Below are 23,285 nucleotides of genomic sequence, written 5' to 3' on the forward strand. Positions count from 1 at the left end.
TGCCCTAAGTCGGCTGGGATAGGCTCCAGCCCCCCCGCGACCCTAATGAGGATTAAGCGGTGTATAGAAAATGGATGGATGGATGGTTATATTTGCTTACCTTTTTTGAGTGCAACCGGTTTCCTAGATTTATTTATTGAATTGAGATTTATTGAAGTAAGATCAACTTTTTACATTTTACATTGTGGTATATACATTTTCTCATAAGTTGACATATTTTTGGTTCAAAATGCATGACAAATGTCTCTTGTTTTATATTTTTTTTTAAAAAGTCTTCAAAATCTTCAAAAATAAAACAAAAACAATACCTGTCACTTAAACCAAATGGCCTGGGATCCAAAAGACCCCAAAAGTCCTGAATAGGGTTAACTCCACACTTTGATGCACTTTTAAATTCAAACAGGTCATTACAGTTTGAATAGTTTTTTCTCATAAATGTTAGAATAAACAGCAACAGCAGTACATGTAACACATTGACTCTTATTTGTTTGTGTATAATTTTTGTACCCTTTAAAGCCGTTTCTTAGACTGCAACTTTACTTTGGGAACTTTCAGTGTCCAGACCACTTCACATATTTGGCACATCTACAGATTCAGAATTTAAGTTTTTGATACATTAGTTGTTAAGTCTGTATACATGTGACTATTATCTGTACGGGAAAATACTTTTATTTTTTTTTCTATTATTATCCTTAATTAATTATCAGTATTGCCTTGTGTTGACATATTTGCAGGATAATTTAGACCCAGTGTATGACATGCAATCAATAATGCCGAAGCCCCCCTAAATGTATGATCATTACCATATGATTACCACATCAATAACATTCTGGCTCCGCAAATCAAGAAAGCACAAGCAGATTGAGAAAACATGATCAGGATTCACATGATTCAGATATTAATACACATATCTACAGCATCTGAATCTGGTTCCTATTTTGTTGGTATACTGAACTAAGAACTGTAATCTATTAGCTGAAACACTTGATGTGCTGTGAACCACAAAACAGACCTTCAAGCTCTTGCTGAAAATCATGGATTGGATTATTTGATTTGTGTTGTCAGTCAGTGCTGCTAGAAAACTGGGCAGTGGCTGAACTTTTGGTTGGATTTGTGTGTGTATGTGTTTACCAGTGTTTCTGTAGGACTGGTTCAAAACACTTTACATATTGTGCACATTCACAAGTTTGCTTTTGGAGTCTACTGGAACATGTTTACAAGCTTCCGCACTTACTCTGATGAGTAAATACCATCCTACTTTATAGAAATGGTGACCAAAACTATTTGGAATAACCTGGAAATATCCTTTCATTGGGTAAATTCAACTAGCATTGTATTTACCAGATATGAAACTGGTGCAACCTGTTACTGCTGCACCTCCCCTGACCTGTCTCTTTACTGCAGCAAAAACTGACTATGATAGCCTGTGCAGAATCCAGACAGCTGAATGGTGCTGGCTATATTGTGTGTGTGAGTGTGTGTGTGTGTGAGTGTGTGTTTATCACTGCGAGTCTCTATGGGGAACAGACATGGTAGACAGGGAATGTATTCCAGATACTGTTGCTGCCAGTCTTGGGCCTGATAAAGCACTTTAAACAGCCACCAGCTCCTAGAATACAAATTAAACAGAGTAACAAAGAACACAAAAAGATGAGCTTTTTCCCCTGCACTTTAGCGCGCTGGTTCAGGCTTTGAAAAACACACAAATATACACACACAAAACCACAAAGGAACCCATCTTCATTGTTGTCAGGCTCCCCCCTATTCAGCGCCATTGAAACCTTTTTTTTGACATAGCTTTACAATCTCAGACTTGATTGTGTCAGAATGGCAATGAAAGTCTGCAGCCACTGAAGACTATTGAATTCTACCTCCATCTCACTCTCTTTCTCCTCTCACAACACTCATTCTGCTGCAAGCACAGCCCAGCCTCCTCAGGCAAAAAGACACACAGTTGTTGTTGTTTTCCTCGTGCGGCTGAGCATGTACCGTGCACGCCCAAGACGTTAAATGCTGCTGATAGGTTGGTGTGGCGAGCTCTGCTTCAGCAACATGTGGCGTCTAAAGTTGCCAGTGCATATTAACGGCGTCGATGTTGCACCTCGAAATAGAGGCGAGTGATGGAAACGTAATGGGGAGTTTAATGAAATTTCTGCCGTCTAATATTCATGGCCTCAGTCATCCATCTGATAACAAACCACATCACCAGCGATGCATCTCCCGTTCACTGCAGTTCATTTCCCACATAGTCAGGGAGGTCAAAGCAGCAGTGACACAACAAACTCCCAAGCTGCAGCTACAACTAATGATTGATGACAAATCTTTTCATTGATTATTTTCTTGATTAATCAATTAGTTACCGTGTTTCCCATATATTCAGTCATAGAGGCGGAAAGAAACCAGGAAATATTCATATTTAAGAAGTTTCAGTAAGAGAATTTGGAATTGCATTTTTTTTTCACTCAACATGATTAAAATAGTGTTGTGAAAATCCTTGAGATTAATATAATAGTTAAAAATGAATCAGTCACTCCTGTAAATTCCATGCAGTTTCTGGGTGTTTTCTGCTCATGTTTTATCTTTACTTACTGTGGGCTCATTTTTCACTGCAATATAAAGTCCTGCACCTGTATGGAAACAGAACAACCACTGTTAGAAGTAGAGAGAACTCAGAAATGTCTTCTATGCAGTGTGATACAGTCATAGTGTAAAAAAAAATCCTACAAGAAAGAAAAATATAATACATAATTTATTTTGCAACAACTGAAACAACATTGACTCAACATTTTTCCAAGTGTTCACATGCTTTACCAATACCTGGGGAAAATGGTGACTCCATATACTATTTATATTGAACTACTTACACTTTTATTTGTTTCAATCCGTCCAGTCTTAAATTTGCTGAAACACAGCCTGCAGTTCAGCCAAATAGTCCCTGAATTTATCTCACAAGATTATTGTTCACAGTCGATTCACTAATAGCTTCACAGTCCTGTTAAAGAGCACAGAATTTTTAGTTTTTTACTAAATCTGTTTACTGAAACCAACTTATTTTTGGCAAATTTTTAATTTTTTTAATTCTAATTCAAAGACAGTTGGAAAGTAGAAAATCTGTTGATTGCTCTTGTTCTTATAGTTTCTGGCTCTGATAAGTGGTGGGATTTTGGTGAGTTTTTCTTCTCCAAATTCATGCCTCTCAAGCATGTCTTGGGGTTCGCAGCGTATTAACCAATCAATTATGATTTATAATAATTTGTTAGAATCCTTAGTTCACGCTCCTCCTACTTTCTGTGGACACTGAGTTTGAGGGGGCTGTGGCTCCTAATTAACTGCTAACAATTTGGTTGCTGGACATTGAAAGAGTTCTGAAATGCTGGCCGGCTGAGTTAAATTTCCCACATGACTGCTGTCAAAAGATCCATTCTAAACTGTAGCAACTTGTCTGAACATTATTGGAGCCGTATTTTACATGTTGCTGCTGACTGTCATCTTGACTCAGATGGTGTTATGAGTGAAATGAAGCTGAATATGGCCGCAGAACAGACACATCCAACTGTTCCTCAGCTCCTCAGCCATTTACGCTCCATATTTATTTTTTTTCTCTCCTTGCTTTCTTTTCAAAGCAGAATTGCGTAACATGTGTCCTTTCTCTTTTTGTCAATATTTCTAAGGATGCTGTTTGAATAAAACCTTGTTATTGGATAAAACATCCCCATTGTTAGCAGTTGGATGAACTGTGCAGTGCGAGTCTCAATGCTGTGCATTTTAACCAAACAGAAAAAGATGACTGACCAATGTACATGATTAATAAACGGCTTAAATAATGTAAGCTGTGTATAAAAGGCTGCACAGCACAACAAACCTGAGTACAGCTGTTTTATGCCCAACAATGTGGAGAGGATTTTAAAATCTGTTCCTCCAGCAGACAGGTCCACAGAGCCTCCACAGTCCTCTGTAACTGTACTACCAAGTGCAAATATGTATTTTTCCTGCCTGTCAGTTTCTCTCAGATACAATCAGCTCTGACTGGGAGACCAAAATCCAATTGCAGCTGGTGTCTCTGGGTGAATTTGAGTTGCACTGCACTCTGATGCAATCTTTTTTATTTTAAGTTTTAACAAAGACTGTAGGCCAAGATGTCACTTTGTGACACCTAAACCTGCATAATAAAGATATTTTCTGGAAACTTTGGCTCCCTGCAAAAGCTGTAAACCAAACACTGACACATTCCAACTTGTGACACCGATGAAAATGTTTGCAAACGACGGCTTATTTGTACATTGCACAAATACAGAGCAACAGTAATAATAATTTGTAGTGGTTTTGTGTCGACCAGATGAATTTAAGTCCAATGTTCATTACAATTTGAGCTCTGGTTTGGTCTCCATGAGCACTTGAGACATGACCAGGCGTTTTATGACAACAAGAGAGTTGAGAGTCAACTGTATCTGTAAAGTTAAGGGCTGTAAAACAAAATGATGACACTAAATATTTCTGAAGAGGTGAAGTGATCTGTGCAGTTGGATGATAATTCTTTATGGGTTTGTTGAGAGATTCATTGTTAAAGGGGATATGTCAGGGTTTTTCCTGTATAGGTGAATTTTGGTGTTCCCCAAAGAGGTGTTAGTACAGTGGCCGACAGGGGGCAAATGAAGTGTATATACAGAAACGAGCTACATATGCATGAATGCATTGCGTAAACACAAACGTGCTGTAAAAAGAAAATGCTGCAAACACAGACACGCGCTGCAAAAAAGAAAATGCTGCATATCCACTGACACAATGGAAGTGCCCTACAACGGAAGTGCCACAGGCCTCTAGGGGCAGTAGTGACCTTTTCACATCAGAGGCAGACAACGGTGAGTGAGACAAGTAACGTTAGTTGAGGGAAAAGCCATCCCAGTCTCACGGCAATTCGTGAAATAGTCATGAAACTTAATGTTATCATTATCATTATTGTTTCGTGTCCCATGACACGAAACAATAATAATACTGTACACACCAAAACATTACAGACCCTGTAGGACGGATCTCTTCCAGGTCTCCGGCGAGGCTGCACGCCGACGCTTGCAGGGTTGCCTTAGCAATTAGTGCAAATTTCCTCCAACACTGCCGGTGTAGTAAAAACACGAAAAATGCCACAATACAATGTACTCTTTCACACTTTACACTCGCTATGATCACAGTACATCTTCCGGTCGCCGTTTTCTTGCATGTGTCCATCTTTTCAGACTACACTAACGTTTGTCAGTGTGGGCACACACATCTTTATAGTGATCTCTGTCTTTATTAGTGTGGATGGGTCATAACAGTGAAACTGGTTAATGCCTGACTGTCAGAAGAAAAGAACGGCAAAAACATCACAGCTAATGCACTGTCTAATAGGGGAAAAAAAGTAAAAGATAATTCCAATTGAAATGTATTGGTTTGAAATTCATGATGGGGAACACGAAAAAGTTGGGCAAATCATGTCCCAGGACACGAAACAATAATAATAATAATAATTATAACATTAATATTTGTGACTGTTTCATGAATTGCCGTGAAACTGGGTTGGCTTTTTTCTCAACTAACGTTACTTGTCTTGCTCACCGTTGTCTGCCTCTCATGTGAAAAGCTCACTACTGCCCCTAGAGGCCTGGGGTACTTCCGTTGTGGGGCACTTCTGTTGTGTGAGTGGAAATGCAGCATTTTCTTGTTGCAGCGCGTTTCTGTGTATGCAGTGTTTTCTTTTTGCAGCTCGTTTCTGTTGATGCAATGCATTCATGTATATGCAGCTCATTTGTGTATATGCACGTCATTTGCCCCCGTCGGCCACCGTATTTTAGTCAGCACAAATGGAAAGTAACCAAAACTTTTAAACTAATGAAAATTGAGAATCAAAAATGTATAAATATTTTAACCAGTATTTTGTTTGTTGGGATTTCATTTACTCACAAACATTAGACATTTTTCTTTATCAAATCGTCATGAAATAAGTGGAAAAGGCAGAGATTTCTGTCAAATAAGTTATTTTGCCTTTACTGTACTGTACAAAACATGCTTAATGCTGTGCATCTTTATGACCCAAAGGCCCATTCTGAGCCCTGCATCTGATCTTTTTGTGGTTTTCTTTCATTTCTACACTACTACGATAATGGAAGTCTGTTATTCATGGTCAAAGTTGTTCCCTGCCATAAGTCCAAAGCATGGCTGAATCAAGGGGAACTGGGTCAGTCCATGTTATTTCAGACTGCAATGTTGCTGCACCTCCTCACATTTTGTACAGAGTTTACTTATGTGTTATTTGCGACCCAAAACTAGGGTTGCAAGGTGACTTGCTGGTTAGCACTGTTGCAGCAAGAAGGTCGCCCGTTCCGATGAGGACAGGCGGGATCTTTCTGCGTAGAGTTTGTATGTTCTCCCCCGTGCAGCGTAGGTTCTCTCCGAGTTCTCCGGCTTCCTCCCACAGTCCAAAAACATGTTGAGGTTAATTGATGATTCTAAATTGTCCATAGGTGTGAATGGATGTGTGCTTGGTTGTCTGTCTCTAAGTGTAGCCCTGTGATAGACTGCTGACCTGTCCAGGGTGTCCCCTGCCTACACCCTGAGTCAGCTGGGATAGACTCCAGCCCCCCCGCGATCCTAGTGAGGATTAAGCGGTGTATAGTTAATGGATGGATGGATGGACCCAAAACTAAGTTCTGTAAAAATCATTTAACTGAATTTGGGGATTTTTTTTAAATTTTTTTTTTTGTATTTTCACCTTCGAAAACAAAGAATCCATCTTAGGTGGGAAACTAATTTTAAAACTCAGTATCTCCAGCAATGTAATCCCAGTAGATCCAAATGGGTCTGCAAGGTGGCTCGGTGGTTAGCACCCTCTCAGCAAGAAACTTGCTGATTCACGTCCCAGTGAGGACACCCAGGATCTTTCTGCGTGGAGTTTGCATGTTCTCCCCGTGCAGCGTGGGTTCTCTCTGGGTTCTCTGGCTTCCTCCCACAAGGTCCAAAAACATGTTGAGGTTAATTGGTGATTCTAAATTGTCCGTAGGTGTGAATGTGAGTGTGCTTGGTTGTCTGTCTCTAAGTGTAGCCCTGTGATAGACAGTCAGCTGAGATAGACTCCAGCCCCCCGTGACCCTAGTGAGGTTTAAGCGGTGTACAGATAATGGATGGATGGATGGATCCTTGGAAAGATCAAGTTAATTATACTTGCTATTTTTAAGTTCACAAGATTAAATACAGCTAAATTTTAAGTAAATTTTACAAATATATATGAAGTAAACTGAATTTAAGACTAATGGTTATATTTACTTACCTTTTTTGAGTGCAACCAGTTTTATAGATTTATTGAAGTAAGATCAACTTTTTACATTTTACATTGTGGTATATACATTTTCTCATAAGTTGACATATTTTTGGTTCAAAATGCATGACAAATGTCTCTTGTTTTATTTTTATTTTTTTTAAAGTCTTCAAAATCTTCAAAAATAAAACAAAAACAATACCTGTCACCTAAACCAAATGGCCTGGGATCCAAAAGACCCCAAAAGTCCTGAATAGGGTCTCCACACTTTGATGCACTTTTAAATTCAAACAGGTCATTACAGTTTGAATAGTTTTTTCTCATAAATGTTAGAATAAACAGCAACAGCAGTACATGTAACACATTGACTCTTATTTGTTTGTGTATAATTTTTGTACCCTTTAAAGCAGTTTCTTAGACTGCAACTTTACTTTGGGAACTTTCAGTGTCCAGACCACTTCACATATTTGGCACATCTACAGATTCAGAATTTAAGTTTTTGATACATTAGTTGTTAAGTCTGTATACATGTGACTATTATCTGTACGGGAAAATACTTTTATTTTTTTTTCTATTATTATCCTTAATTAATTATCAGTATTGCCTTGTGTTGACATATTTGCAGGATAATTTAGACCCAGTGTATGACATGCAATCAATAATGCCGAAGCCCCCCTAAATGTATGATCATTACCATATGATTACCACATCAATAACATTCTGGCTCCGCAAATCAAGAAAGCACAAGCAGATTGAGAAAACATGATCAGGATTCACATGATTCAGATATTAATACACATATCTACAGCATCTGAATCTGGTTCCTATTTTGTTGGTATACTGAACTAAGAACTGTAATCTATTAGCTGAAACACTTGATGTGCTGTGAACCACAAAACAGACCTTCAAGCTCTTGCTGAAAATCATGGATTGGATTATTTGATTTGTGTTGTCAGTCAGTGCTGCTAGAAGCGTAGGTTCTCTCCGAGTTCTCCGGCTTCCTCCCACAGTCCAAAAACAAATAGAGGTTAATTGGTGATTCTAAATTGTCCGTAGGTGTGAATGTGAGTGCGCATGTTTGTCTGTCTCTAAGTGTAGTCCTGCAATAGACTGGTGACCTGTCCAGGGTGTCCCCTGCCTTCACTCTAAGTCAGCTTGGATAGGCTCCAGCCCCCCCGCGACCCTTGTGAGGATTAAGCTGTGTATAGATAATAGATGAATGGATGGATGTCTCGGTTCTCCACTGATGTCCTGAAATAGGCACAGCTGTCCTGATTACTGAGAGCTACAGTACACGCTCCTATTTCCTACCAAAGGTTTGTCGAGAACCAGCAAGTGGTCACTTTCATCCCGTCGTTGCGATCGAGAGGTCACCCAGATATCGCTGCACCCCAGGGAGTCTCCACACAACTTCTTCCATGGGCCTTTGAAACTGCAGACATCAAGGCGCTCCCCGACAAAAAGGCACATCTTACCACCCACCGCCTCATGATGGTACACTGACCTTTACCGTGTGCACCAGCAGATATCTCTCAGCCATTCGTACGAACCAGCCAAACCTACAAACAGATGAACAATGACTGATAAACACCAAATTTAAGCTCACCTTTAAATCAGCCATGTTAGTCAGCTGAAGCAGGACGCTGCTCTTGCTTGATGTCATTCTTGTCTTGATTATTCTCCTTTAGAGCACAGATTTTTAGCATTCATGCCTCTTCTGTCCTCAGCAACATCTTCTACACAACACTGATATGAGAAAATAACATTCAAAGTCAAGGTTATTCTGTTTTCTGCCTTTTGTCAGAATAACTTAAAAAAAAAAAAAAAAAACAGAACCAGTGCTAGTCTAACTCTGAATGTGTAATTTTTAGCAAAAGTGAACTCAAACATAATGCATTTTTAATTTCTGTCACTTGTTTCCAAAAAACTGTCAACCTGAAAAGTGAATCCACATTGATTATGTCAATGTTTTAATATGAAAAGGAAGAAAAATGTCAAATACTTATTTTGGCTCCTGCAGCTAATGTGGTTTCAAAGTTTGCTGTTGGTGGATGGCCATTTGCTTGGTTTCAAAAATCAACTTTTCTCTGTAACAAGCTTGAATGAAACCTTACATCAACAAAAGATGATGATCAATCATAGCTGCGTTTGACAATTATTTCTTCTGAAGACAAGTAACAAAAAAGGTTATGCGTACAGAGAAGGTAGAGGAGAGTTAAGGATTAAACTTTCTTCAAACGGTACACAAAAATTCGGGTTTGGTACATTTTCGGAGCAGCGAAAACAAGAAATACAAAACATGAAACTTTTTTTAAAGATCATTTTTAAGTAGACACTGGTTTACTGACCAGACTATTACTTTGTCTTTCTTTAAAAAAAAAATACAATACTGCTGCAACTGGCTACTAATAAAGAACTAAATAAATAAATAATAATATTAAAAATACTAAAGCTTTTTTTTTTTTTTTTTTTTAAATTATCAAGGTGCAGCATTTAGAAAGTATGCTTCACGCTCAGATTTCGCAACACAAATATTCTCTCAAATAAAAAATACACAATATCCAATAAAGTGCAGCACTTAGTAAATTGAAAAAAAAAAAACAGAACTGCAGAATCGCAGTAACTCTCCTGTGTGGTAAACTGAAAGGCCCACACCAAAAATCTTCATTACAAATACATTTTCTATTACAGCCCTAAAAACAGGTCATGACTTTGCATTTTTAGATATAATAAGATGTCTGTGGTTTATTTTGCCCAAACCAGATGATCTCAAACCAACCTGTTGTGTTGAATAGCTTGTCTTTGACCACACATGTGGGGAGTTGAAGTTTCTGTCAGCTGTGGCAACAATCCCACTTTATTAAGTTCAAAGTGTTTAATCTGCTCAGTGGTTCTTTCTTTGCCCCAGTTGTGTCATCTGACCTTTTCTGCTCAGTGTTCAGATCAGCGGCGCACTATTATTCTGCAGAACTATCATTCCTCCTCCACTCTGCGGCTTTTCTGTTGTTGCTTTCCTGCAGTCGCAGCAGTTTAGTGGAAAACAAGCAGTGGCTGATTTTACTGACTATTTCCTGCCATCTAATTGGAGGTGCTGATCACTGAAATCAGCTGCTCTGCTTTGTGAATAAAAATCTGGAAACTAAGGTTTAAAATAAGATCTTAACACACACAGAGCCTGAATAATGAAAGTCTCCACTTAGATACACACGTTTAATTATTAAATCGCTATGTTCATCTTCATGTCCTGCGTGCCAAATCTCTCTTCAGAAAGCTGATTGCCCCATAAAACTATAGCTGTCACAACTGTAAATGTCACAGCACATTCTTCTCCAAGAGATCTCAAAAAGTCTGTCCGCCCTCATCAACATGTCTATTGTGTTTGTCTCCAGAACTAAAACAGGCACATAAGTCCTAAAAAGCATGATGGGACAACCCAATCTCTGCTTTAATGCTCTCCATGACATCTGGGCTTTAATTATTCATCTTATGACTGAACTAAATTACTCAGGTAGCAGCCCAGCAATGGAAACTGTCAGCTTATTTCACCAAAAACATGACAGGAAAATAATTATACAATATGTTCGGCAGGCTCTGCTTGTTAAGCTCGGCCACAAAGACTTTGTAGCCAAACTCATTGATTTCTTATTGAAAAATCCTGGTGTCGGAGTGCTTGTATGAAACCAGAGGCTACACAGAAACCAAACAGCTCCATCTGTATCCATGCGCTTTCTCATTAGATGTTTTGACGGTTCAAAGTCAGATGAGGAGCCTCTCGCTATAAATAAGGTAAATGGAAATCGTGCAACAACAAAACAAAGGCCCGCTGGATGCAAATGCGCACACACTTGAGACCAATTAAGGACAGTGGATTGTCATCTACTGGCTTTTTAGAAAATCCTGTCAACATTATAATGGTAACAAAACCACAAATTTGCTGTTCGGGTAACAAATGGTCGTTTTCAGTTTGAGAGAATTGACTCGCAGAGCTGCAGCGAGGAAGAAGCTGGTAAAGAGAGATCAGTGGGTCATTCCATAAAAAATCAGTCAGTACCTCTTCCCTGACGTCCTCAGGATCAGCTGAGTTTCAATTTTCTAATATAGTCATATTTTAAAAACAAAAAATACAGTGTATTTAAAAGCACAAAAAGTGCACTGATGGCTGATTCACAACACAGTGGACTACACAGTTGGCAAGAAGACAGTCCAAACACAGCCCTAGTGATGTGATGATCTCCATCGGCAGTCTTCTCTACACTCCAGCACCCATGAGCCTCGAAGCTGGATAAGAAACCTTCCGAAGAAAAGTAAGACTGATTGTTTCATGAATTTGTGAACAAATTCACGTTGATCTTTTTTAAATTAGTCATTCTTACTGATGTATTTCAAAGAGAATCTTAGCATGAAACATTTATAGCCAGACAAGAACACAGTCAGCATACAGAAACTACATCTAAGGCAGACAAACACAAGAATTCATACAAAACTGGCCAAAGTGACAGTTTTCTGCCCACCACAAACAGCAGCATTAAAGCATCATAGCGTTTCTTGTTGAGTTAACTAAGGCATTCATGTCTAAGGCTTTGTGATGCTCCTGGTAGGAACACCATTATTTTGAAAGTTCACTTTCTCTTTGCCAAACCCAAGAAGTGTGAGTATCACCGCACATATGTTGGGTTCCTGGGATATGTGATATCCCGGGGCCAACTGGAACCCGACCCTGCCAAGATCCAGGCCGTGACCGACTGGCCCACTCCGACGTCTTGGAAGGACCTGCAGCGGTTCTTGGAGTTTTCACATTTCTACAGGAGGTTCATCCAAAACTACAGCCAGGTGGCTGTACCCCTCACGAGTCTCACGTCCACGATGACAGCGTTCAGGTGGAGCCCAGAGGCCAACACTGCTTTTCATGCTCTCAAGGCACTGTTGCGCCCGTCCTGCGACACCCTGATCCCGCCCTCCCTTTTGTGGTTGAAGTTGACACATCTGACACGGGAGTTGGAGTGGTCATATCGCAGCACGATCCCTTGTCCCAGAGGCTGGCTCTCCAAGAGTGGAGACACTGGCTGGAGGGGCCTCTCAAGCCTTTTACCATTTGGACTGACCATAGGAACCTGGCCTACCTGTGGCCAGTGTGCAGCCTTTACCCCCGCCAGGCTTGATGGACCCTGTTTTTAAGTCGTTTAACTATTTTAACTATTCTCTGTCCTACCGCCCAGGTTCTCGGAACGATAAACTGGATGCCCTGTCTCAAGGCTTCTCTGCCTCCCACGAGACCCAGAATCCTGCACCCATTATCCCGGAAGCCCGGACTGTGGACGCCGCCTCCTGGGAGATCGAGGCAGTGATCCAGAGAGCTCTGGTGGACGAACCGGACCCAAGTGATGGCCCTCCAAATTGGCTGTTCGTTCCTGCAGCCACCTGGTCGCAGGTCCTCCAGTGGGGACACGCCTCCAAGATCGTGTGCCGTTCATGTTTCTGCCGGACTTTTATCCTCCTCCGTCAGCGGTTCTGGTAGCCTGGGATGGCCCGGGACACGAGGCAGTATGTGGCAGCCTGTACCATCTGCGCCAGAGGGAAGTCCTCTCATCGCCCCCCTGCAGGGCTACTCCACCCACTGCTGGTCCCCTGCCGTCCTTGGTACCACATCACCATGGATTTCATCACGGGCCTGCCTCCCTCTCGAGGTAACATGGTTGTTCTTACCATTGTTGACTGCTTTTCTAAAGCTGTGTATTACGTCCCTCTCTCTGAGCTGCCATCTGCCCTTGAGACTGCGGAACTGCTCACCGAGCATGTCCGCCTCCACGGCATCCCTTCCAACATTGTCTTGGATTGGGGACCGCAGTTCGCCTCTCAGGTCTGGCGAGCCTTCTAAATGCAATTAGCGCTATGGCCAGCCTTTCCTCCGGGTTCCATCCGCAGACTAATGGCCAGAAGGAGAGGGCTAATCAGGACCTGGACTTGGACTCTCTGAAGATCCATTCTACCTTCCACATGTCATTTCTGAAGCCAGTGGACTCCAGTGACCTCTGTCCACCTGCTAAACCCCCGCCACCACCCCGGATCATTGACAACAGCCCAGCCTTCATGGTTTCCAGGATCCTGGATTTCAGGCCTCGTGGTAGGGGGTTCCAATACCTCGTGGATTGATTGGAATATGGCCCGGAGGAGCAGTCTTGGATCTCCTGGAAGTTGATCCTGGACAAGACCCTCCACCAGGATTTTTATAGAGAGAGCCCTCTGGTGGACGCCAAGAGGATACTGTGGTGTTCCTGGTAGGAAGGTAGTTCACTTCCGGCTGTGCTTGGTGTGGTGTTATATGCATAGACGGATTATAATCACCACGGGCCCTGGACACAAACATGCCACGGGCCCTTGCCAATGCGCGCATTACGCACATGACACTGGGCAACACACAACCACCAAAACATAAACAAAAATATCACTGGCGCTGTCCATGGTACCACTTCTAATGCGTGTATCAGTGATGATCTATAGTTCAGGAGCCGAGAACCATCTTGCCTACGTAAATCAGCACTGATACACGCATCAGGCCACATAATAATAAAATACTCCTTAATTAAAATAAATAAAATCTCACCTAAACCAGCAGCTTTTTCCTGGCCTTCCTCGAGGAGAAGTCCTGGATAATGTCATTGAAGTCCAACTCTCGGACAAGTTCGGCTTCTATGGCCATGAGTGACAAACTGTTCAGGCGCTTCTAGGTCATCTTGGTCCTGAGTTTGTTTTTTATTCTGGCCATTTGAGAAAACGACCGTTCTCTCTCGCAGTTTGTGACAGGAAGTGTCAGATAAAGTCTCAGGGCGATGTACACATTCGGGAATGTTGACTGTAATCCACAATCCATTATTGTTTTAAGACATTTTGATGGAGGCACATTCTGTCCGCCTGATCTGATGAATGATCTGAAGTGAATCAGTTCATCTCCAAGATTACTGTCCAAATCAGCGGGATAGGCAGAGGTGAGTGTGTTGGCTTTCTCAATTAACTCACGGTCCGATGCGTTTTCCGGCATGAAAAGAACACCAAACATGTCACACAGGTGCTTGTATGCATTGATTCTGTGGCAGAGACAGCTGACAAAGTTATCAATAGCCACATTGAATGTTTCTATTTGGAATTTGCTTTTCCCGTCAAATACCGCATCTTTTTCTCCGCCGTCATCCTCAAATCGTCTGCGCTTTCTGGTGCGCAGGAGGTCATGTTTGTACGCCTGGCACATGCCTGGTACATGCCTGGTACAGCTAAGGCTTCCTTTTCAAAGTCCGCAAAAAGACCTCGTTGTGCTGATATAAAATCACACAGGGCTTTTTTTTCATACTACTAGTGCAGACGGTATCAGTAGGACATAGTGTCGCTTGACCACTATCAGAAGTCTCCGGTGCACTTGAGCTAGCAGTGTTAGCATCCCGCTGATCCTCTGAGCAGTGAGGTGTAATACAACTTCCACCGCTGTTATGAGTAGGCTTACCGTCATCTTGCCTCTCCTTTTTTGGTGAAAGATGTTGAGATTGATGGCATTTGCTGCACCAAAGCAGCATTTTTATCCTCTTTTTCTTTCCTTAGCTTTCTTTTTTCGGAACGACTGAGCGCTCGCCTCTCCATTTTGAAAACAAACTGTTTTGACGTCATACGTACTTTTTTTTTGTACAAAAAGTAGTCTGTTACGTTTGAAAGCAAATGCATGAAAACGTTACGTTGGAAAGTACGTTAGAAAGCAAACATATTTTTATTTATTTATTTATTACACAAAAAAAAAAAACCTGAAGGCCAAGGGCGCTTATTGGCTGTGGGGCCCTGGACACACGCCCACTTTGCCCATGTGGTAACGCGGTCTATGGTTATATGCTTCGTGTTTGCAGGCTGAGCAGGCTCCAACCGGTGGAGGTGATTATGTACCTGCTGCCAATCGCCAATCAAGCACTGGTTAAAGCCTGGCATCCCCCCCCGCCTCTGTGCTCACCCGTCACTCTCCCTCCCCAAGGTCTTAAAAAAACCACCTTTTCACTTTTCGCCAGTGTGTCTCGCCTCTTTCCATCCAGCGTGTTCATCACAGGCTTGTGCATTTGACTTTTAATCAAAGACGCAGATGTTTTCAGTTGTTCATATTTTGCACTGACAGTGTCATTCTCATCCAGGCTGATCCAACAGCTTCTGTGTGAAATAAAATAAACAAGCCTTTAACTTTTTGCAAAGCAGAAGCTGAGGCTTATTAGTGCTTATTAACCCACAGTCAGGTGAGCAGGAAACATTCAGTGAAGACGTGCATGGACTCCGACTGGAGTGCATGAATCATATTACGTAATGGGCAACCTGCTCGTTAGTTAAGATGGCAGGTGAGCAGACATTTAATTTTTTTAATTTCCTCTCAGTGGGAAGTGAAGGTTTAGCATTAATGCAGTTCTGTCAGACCGTCTGCTGTGGCAAAGTTGGCAGTGAAGATAAAAACAAGAAGTGTGCCGCTGCTCTGTACTGTTTCCATCCGACACAATGAAGCTGTTCTATCTGTGTCCAATGCACTCTGAACATTACTGGCTGAAGCTGGATATTCTAAACATCTTTGTACAAAATTTTTGTCAAAATTACAGATTCTGACAGCAAACACATTCACGAGTTGCAGGAGGCCGAAGTCTTGGTCTTGTTTAATGCTGCACTTGCTAATAAATATTTCTATATTAACAATTTATCAGATTTTGACATTCCTACAGATAGTGCAGAAAGCTTGCTCTGGGCACTTAGAAATCCTCTACAAATTGGCTGCCCAGAATGATCTCAGAGTTTGTTTTTTTTTTACCAGCTCACCAGTGTGCAGCAAAGTACAGAGGGTGAGCTAAATAATCAATGAAGGCTGCAGGTTTGTGGAGAGGTTTGCTCTGCCAACGAGTTGTCCCGGTGAAACACAAGTAAACATAATACACTGAAAGCATGGATTGAGTTTCTTTTTCTCTGATCAGCACAAATAACTGTTTTTTAAAATTATTATTAGGATTATTTAACAGGCTGCTGAGTGCTTCTCAACCTCGTGAGCTTTAGCCTGCAACCCTCATTTGCCAGCAGCTACCTCTGAGCCCGTTTGATTACGGGCTGAGTCACTGGTTTTACACAAATGAATTGAGGCAGGTTTGCAAAACTGGACCTGTGCAGAACAATGACATCTAAAATATAATATCTGTATGCACCTTAGACCATTATTAAAGACCTCGTCTGGTTAAAATGCAGTTTTTATCTTGTCAACATGTCCATGTGGTGGTCTTTAAATGCTAGAAGACACATCATGAGTAAAACAAACAGTCAACACTGGAAATTTTCACAGTAAAACTGCAGTGCACTGATAACAGGCTCAAAAAGTCAAATTCAGACTTTAATGAGTTTATGCACACCTACACATAAAAATCTGGCAGCAAGAAAAGTGAAAAGGTAAAAAATAAATAAATACGTAAAATACTTTAATACCTTCACAAACTTTTAAAACAAAAAACAAATATGTGTAAAGTATTGATGATTTTAGTGGATTTAAATTTAGCAAAACAATGTTGTTTTACAGTTACACATTGACACATTGTGAACAAGGAAATGACTATTTGTGAAAATACAGATTTGTAGAAGTCACATACAGTTAGAAAATGTAGATAATATTTTTCTGTGGCTTTTCAGTCAAATGTTATAAACAAATGAATTAACATTTATAAAAATACAGATTTTGATGTGGACATTATTTACTGTTTTTAGGTTCTGTTTTTATTTACAGTCAAGATGTAAATGAATACTTTTTGTAATTTTGATAGATATTATTTATGATTTAACAAAACAAGGAAGATCTGTAAAATAATAACAAATTGATCAAAAAAATTACAGTTAAAAGCATTCATTCTTGTTACATTGTGGGCAATGACCATGTGGATTAGACCCCTGTCCAGCAGTCTGATAGGACTGGGTTCAACCTGCTGTCTGAAAGCTGCATCATTCAGTTGTTTAAAAAATCAAATTTGAGGAACTTTCTTCATAGAAGGTTGTATATGTTTGGTGTCAACGTAATTAGTGTGATTTTCTCCAAAAATACATTTAAAGAGCTCAGAATATCAAAGGCACAGTTATAGAGCAGAGCCACATCAAGAGCAAAAGTTTTCCAGCGTCTTTAGAAGTGTGTGTGTGTGTGTGTGTGTGTGTGTGTGCGTGTGTGTGGACAGCTGCTGCTGTGTAGCTGCCTAAATAATTGCAAGCTGTGAAAGCTGAAATTAGTTTCTTGATGATGGTGCTGTGACACATTGAGCGTTGTGCCGGTATATCAGGAAATTTTTAAAAAAGGCTTTTTTTTTCTGTCTTGAAATGAAAAACAGCAAAACAAGAAGAAAGCGCTTGTATTGTTGACAACAAACGGAGAGGATATTTTCCCCTGACTTATCTCCTTCTTGATAAAAATGACAGCAGCAGCGGTCCTTTAGTTTTTTGCTCAAGGAGTGAAAATGACATTGAAATGCAGATTAATGTTTAGCTGCACCTCGAGCCCTGTTCCGGCTGGAGTGTATGTTGTTTGAGGGTGGACTGCAGGAGGACAGGGGGTGTGTGTGGATGTGCAGCCTGGGTTTGTGTGTGTAAATGCTGCTGTGTGCTGTTTTTGAACTAAGCTGCTGGAGATGGCATTTTAGCATGCACGGCAGAGCGGTTTGCCTGTCTATGCATTTCTCCTTTTTTTTCTAGCTTCTTCCCCCCTCCTTTTTGCTCAGCTCCTGTCATGCCTAACTGCCCTGTCTCTCCACTACACTGTGTGTGTTTGTGCAGTGTGTGTTGTGTGTGTGGACAGTGGAGGTAAGTGTGCCTTGGCTGTGCCAGCTAGATAACCCCACTCCTGATAAGACCAGCAGGACAGTGACAGAGCCACCCAGAGCCATACTCCCACGGCATTTTCAAAGATGTTTTTTTTCTTGCCTGTCTTGCCAGTTGAAATGATTCATTCCTTGTTTTTGACTCTTTTCAGATAAAGAAGTCCCCACATCCTTCCCCTCCACCCAACCTCCGGTGGTGCCGCTGGGGAGCATAAAGGAAGGCAGCCCCAAAGGCAGAAGCTCCAGCACCACCTCAACTGGGGGTTTACTACAGTCAGTGCTGGCCCAAAAAGGACGACTGGTCTCCCAGAAAGGGGATATCATCCCCTCTGCTCTGCCCCAGAACCTGCTCCCTCTTCTGGGCAGAGGACTCAGCGTCAGCTCCCTCCCTGGAAGTCAATCCCTGGAGCATGAAAGCGGGGGATTACTGAGGAGGGTAAAACCCCCACCATCAGCTGCAGCATCAGGCCAAGGCAGCCGTCCAACTCAACCTCCTCCCACAGACACACACTCTGAACTGCCTCACACACAGACACACACCCCTGAGCAGGAGGCTGAGGTCACCACTGTGGGCTCGATGCTGGACGTGGACACGGAAACAGAAGCCCCTTCATCAGGTTCGTTCAATCAGCGTTTCATGGTGGTGGAATGTCACTAAACACATTAACTCAAGCAGTGTGCTCAAAGGACAGACTCACATGTCTCCAAATGCATCTTAAAACAGTATTCACATGAGCATATCCATCAAGACAGCAGGTTTTACTTGCTGTAATTATAATGTGCATTGAAACTACTCTCCTAAGATGCTTCTAATGCAACAGAAAGTGATGAAGGAAAACTAGCTTCATCTGGAGTTATTATTAGGCTTCAGCTGTCTGACATAAATAAATCAAGTGACTATCTTCAAGAGCTCCAGCACAGAAATACCCCTTTTCTGTTCCCTCAGTTTTTCTGTGTGTAGTCATACCAATACTTACTTGGGAAGAGAGCCAGTTGGTCAAACTCAAACTCCTGAAGCCTTATGTTTACACTTTCCGAAACTGTTGGTCAGTATACAGAACACAACACAAGTAACTACAACCCTATGCAATATCAGTCAAATGTTTCAAAATGGTATCACCTATCACCTCTCACTAATGGCATTATTTCCTGATTAAAAATAGAAAACTAAAACCCTAGAAAGACTATATTATAAATACAGGCTACAAATTAGAAACTCAATGCAAAAAAAGTGAATCCATCTCCACACAAGGTAAAAAAAAAAACAACAACTTGTGATCACTGAAACAAAACTGAACACATCTCTGATTTCCAATCAGCCAAACTGCATTAACATGGTTATTAAATGAGCCGTGAACAACAGAACTTTCTCAGTTTTGAACCTGTGGACTGCGTCTATCTGCATCATGGCTCCAAGTGGAAAACAACAAAAAAATATACGGTTGTGAGACTAAAAAAAGATTAACAAGGATAAGGGAAGATCAGTGACCAACTAAAAATCAGCTGAAACACAGTTACAGCAATAATCAGGAGGTATAGAAGGAGCCATAGTTCCACTAATCAGAAATGCAATGGTCGTCCTCTGAAAATGATGCTACTGACAGTGCACCATTTTTACAGTCTACTTGTGAAAAACAGATGGGCAGCGGCTTCGGACTTGGCACAGGAGTTATAGATGGGAATCAGAGTATCTGTGACAGCTCAGTGTGAAGGACATTTTATAACATCAAACTCGATGGACGGATGCCAAGAAAAAAACATTCCACTGGAAGATAACACAAATAACACAAAAAAAACACTTGATGAATATTGGGTACACATTCTTTGGTTAGATTAGATGAAAATAATTAATATATTAATTAATTTAAATTATTTTATGTAGCTCAGATGGAGCCCAGCGTGTTTGGTGTGAACCTGACCAGGACTACCACAGTGAATGCATAGTCCTGACATTGAAGCACGGAAATGTGAGTGTAATGATCTAGGGCTGTATGAGTGCAAATGTTATTCAGGAGATAACATTTATATCTGCACCATGAATGTCTGTGAATGAACCAAAATACTGGCTGACCCCTGACTCCCAGCCTGCAGGAATTTGGCAGAAGAGGAATATTTGAACATAATAATGATTCAAAGCACACAGTCACATGAGACTTTCTAAAGATGGAAAAAGTGACAAATATGACCTGGACAAGTGTGTTGCCTGACTACAATCTAATTGAGCCGCTTTTGGGTATTTTTAAGAGGTAAGTAGAGCAACACAACCCCTACAGCAAAGAGCAACTGAAAAAAAGTCTCTGAAAAATTATAAAACATCTCTGCAGATATGCAGTATCCTCCATGGTGAGCAGGACTGAGTCTGTCATCGAACGTAAAGGTGGACATACGAAGCATTAAATTAAAACAGACTTGGATTTCAGAAATGTGTGACTTTTGTACCTAATGTGAGGCCTTTATTTTCCATATAGTAAACCTAAACTGTTAGCTTTAAATTTGACCTCAGAGCACATACCTACAGTTAAACAAAAGTAATCTAATTACTGTAAGGTGACACAGTTTTGAATTATTTGACAATTAAGTGACATTGGGCTTACTTCTGTTGTCTACTGTACATTATAAGCTGTTCATATGTTTTTTTTTTTTCATGAAAATTTGTTCAACAAAGGGACCAGAAATGAATTTAATCAGTAAAATAAGAGTAAAAGTTTAAAAAGTACAAGTGCAAGAGTACAAGTATGAAGTAGCCTGAAGAAGTACTTAAGTAAAGGATCTGACTACTTGATCCACTTAGAAAAATCTTTAGAGGACCAAAGAATGTAGTTATTTATTCTATGTCAGCGTTACCAGCCATGAGTCTTTGCTGCACCTTGTGTCTGCTGTGTAGCAGTTTAGATCCCTGTAATTTCCATCATTAATTATACGCAGCAGGGATTTCCAATGAGCTTCCAGTCAGCCTCACATTAAAGGGATTACAAAAGACAAAACAAGGCCAATGCAAAATAAACCCCTCTGCTCTCTCCTCAGCTGCGTCCAGCTGCATGGTGAATTTCTCCGACCCAGAGGGATACATAGACTCCTCTGATGACCCCCCTCTGCCTGACGGAGCCCTCATGCACTGCACCTACACTGTGACCGTGTACACTGGATACGGAGTGGAACTGCAGGTACACATGGCCAATAAATCACACACAACCAGGCTGCGGTGCAACTATCACATGTTCGCTGTGTGCAGAGTCACCGGTCACTGTGCAGGACATCTCTGTGTTGATGGGTTTGTGTTTGTTGTGACTGTGAGGAGGCGTCTGGTGTGAACCCAAGTTGAACTCTGCCTCCTAGTGGAAGATACTGGCACTACTACTTCTCTCTCTCAAATTTAAATTCAAATTCAAATTCAAACTGCTTTATTGGCAACAGCCTAAGGTAAGATATTGTCACTTTAGAGATTTGGGGACATCTTTCTTCCATGACATCCAAAATACACATTTAGGTATTTATTTACTACACTTTACTCACTACATTTAGGCAAACTAGCACATACGTCATTGTATTAGATGCAGGGTTACTGTCTTTGCACAGAGTACGAGTACTGAGACAACAAAATGCAGCTTAGCATCAAACAGAAATGCAAAAGAAGCAGTCAAATGCATTATGTGCAGCATGGGTGTAAATCTTATGACACGATATTAACAGTGTATTATGAACATACTAAGTACATAAACAGAACAATCTGTACATAACACATAGATAGATAAATTTAAGAGATGAAATGAGATAAAAGATATATGCACTATATTCACAGTATTAACCATATTAAAAATAGTACCTAATACATGCATGTTTAAATCCAACATTTCAGAAATGTTAATATTTTGCAATGCATGTCTTCAAAAGACTATTGTCTTAGGTTTCTCCTAGTCTGTGTGACAGATCTCCAGTTCAGTTGCACTTACATACACCAACCTGTCCACTTTTGTTCCTATCTACAATATCTAAAGCTATCTAAACAATTAGAGTTAATTAGATTGTGAAATAGCCATTCAATTTCATCATATGTGGAGTTACAAAGCTTATAACAATATTGGCAAATGCTGTAGAAAACCTTACAACTAGAACACTATCAAACTGAATAAAATACCAATAAAATCCTCATTAGGGTCGCGGGAGGGCTGGGGCCTATGCCAGCCGACTTGGGGCGAAGGCAGGGGACACCCTGGACAGGTCACCAGTCTATCACAGGGCCACACTTAGAGACAGACAACCAAGCACATGCACATTCACACCTACGGACAATTTAGAATTACCAATTAACCTCAACATGTTTTTGGACTTGTGGGAGGAAGCCGGTGAACCTGGAGAGAACCTACGCTGCACAGGGAGAACATGCAAACTCAATGCAAAACAAGAGCCAGAAAGATAACCTACAGTAAATCCTCTGTGGGTTTTCAGAAAAGCCTCAGCATTTTGTAATCAGTTCATAAAGCAACAGACAGTCAATGCAGGGCTGGAGGATGTGATCATGTAGCTGTGCACCACCTAAACTGCTTGCAGCAGGGTTTGGATGCTACGTAACTGACTCAAATTGTTCAATACCAGCCCAGTGATTTTCAGTCAGCCTGTCAGCATTTAGCTGATGGAAATAAAAGCCATTTATGAAGGTTGTCAATATATGACAATATACAGATCAATTCCTGCATGTTGTACAGACAACTAAAGCACTTTAAAATGCTAGTCATCAGCAAATCTAATATCTGTATTGGAAACATTAACACTCTGTTCTTCTATAATTTTAAAGAAACCTCATTAATATAATGCATTTCTCTAATTCTAACCCTAAATGTCCCATAATGTGCCCCTTTCCAGCAAACTAATGAAAACCTCCATGTCTCAAGAGTGTGTTGAATATGGTCTGTTTCATCAATAGTGTATAACTCCTGTTTTTAGTTCTGTTCTAAATGGGCTGTTTCAGTGTCTGTAGATTTAAATGCTGCTGAGCTGCTGCTGCTCACAGGAAGAAGACTCTCTCTTTGTCTGGAATAGACAGCTCAGAGCATAATCATTAACCAGGACCTCACATAACATTCTCTCTGATTTTACATGGAAATAGCACCAGTTTCACAGCACAACCATTGTTTTTAACTCATGTGTTTGGTGAG

At 40.9% G+C, this 23,285-nt stretch overlaps 1 protein-coding gene across 1 annotated transcript in view; it reads left to right on the forward strand.

Annotated features, from left to right (window-relative positions):
- sez6l (seizure related 6 homolog (mouse)-like) overlaps positions 1-23,285 on the forward strand; it is a 125,518-nt gene that overhangs the window by 58,555 nt on the left and 43,678 nt on the right. The window contains exons 2-3 of the mRNA XM_008280773.1: positions 18,285-18,749; positions 21,157-21,296. Of these exons, the coding sequence (XP_008278995.1) occupies positions 18,285-18,749; positions 21,157-21,296 (605 nt within the window). The remainder of the gene's footprint in view (positions 1-18,284; positions 18,750-21,156; positions 21,297-23,285) is intronic.

This window comes from Stegastes partitus, unplaced genomic scaffold (genome assembly GCF_000690725.1).
Source record: "Stegastes partitus isolate 25-593 unplaced genomic scaffold, Stegastes_partitus-1.0.2 Scaffold209, whole genome shotgun sequence".
Lineage (NCBI taxonomy): Eukaryota > Metazoa > Chordata > Actinopteri > Pomacentridae > Stegastes > Stegastes partitus.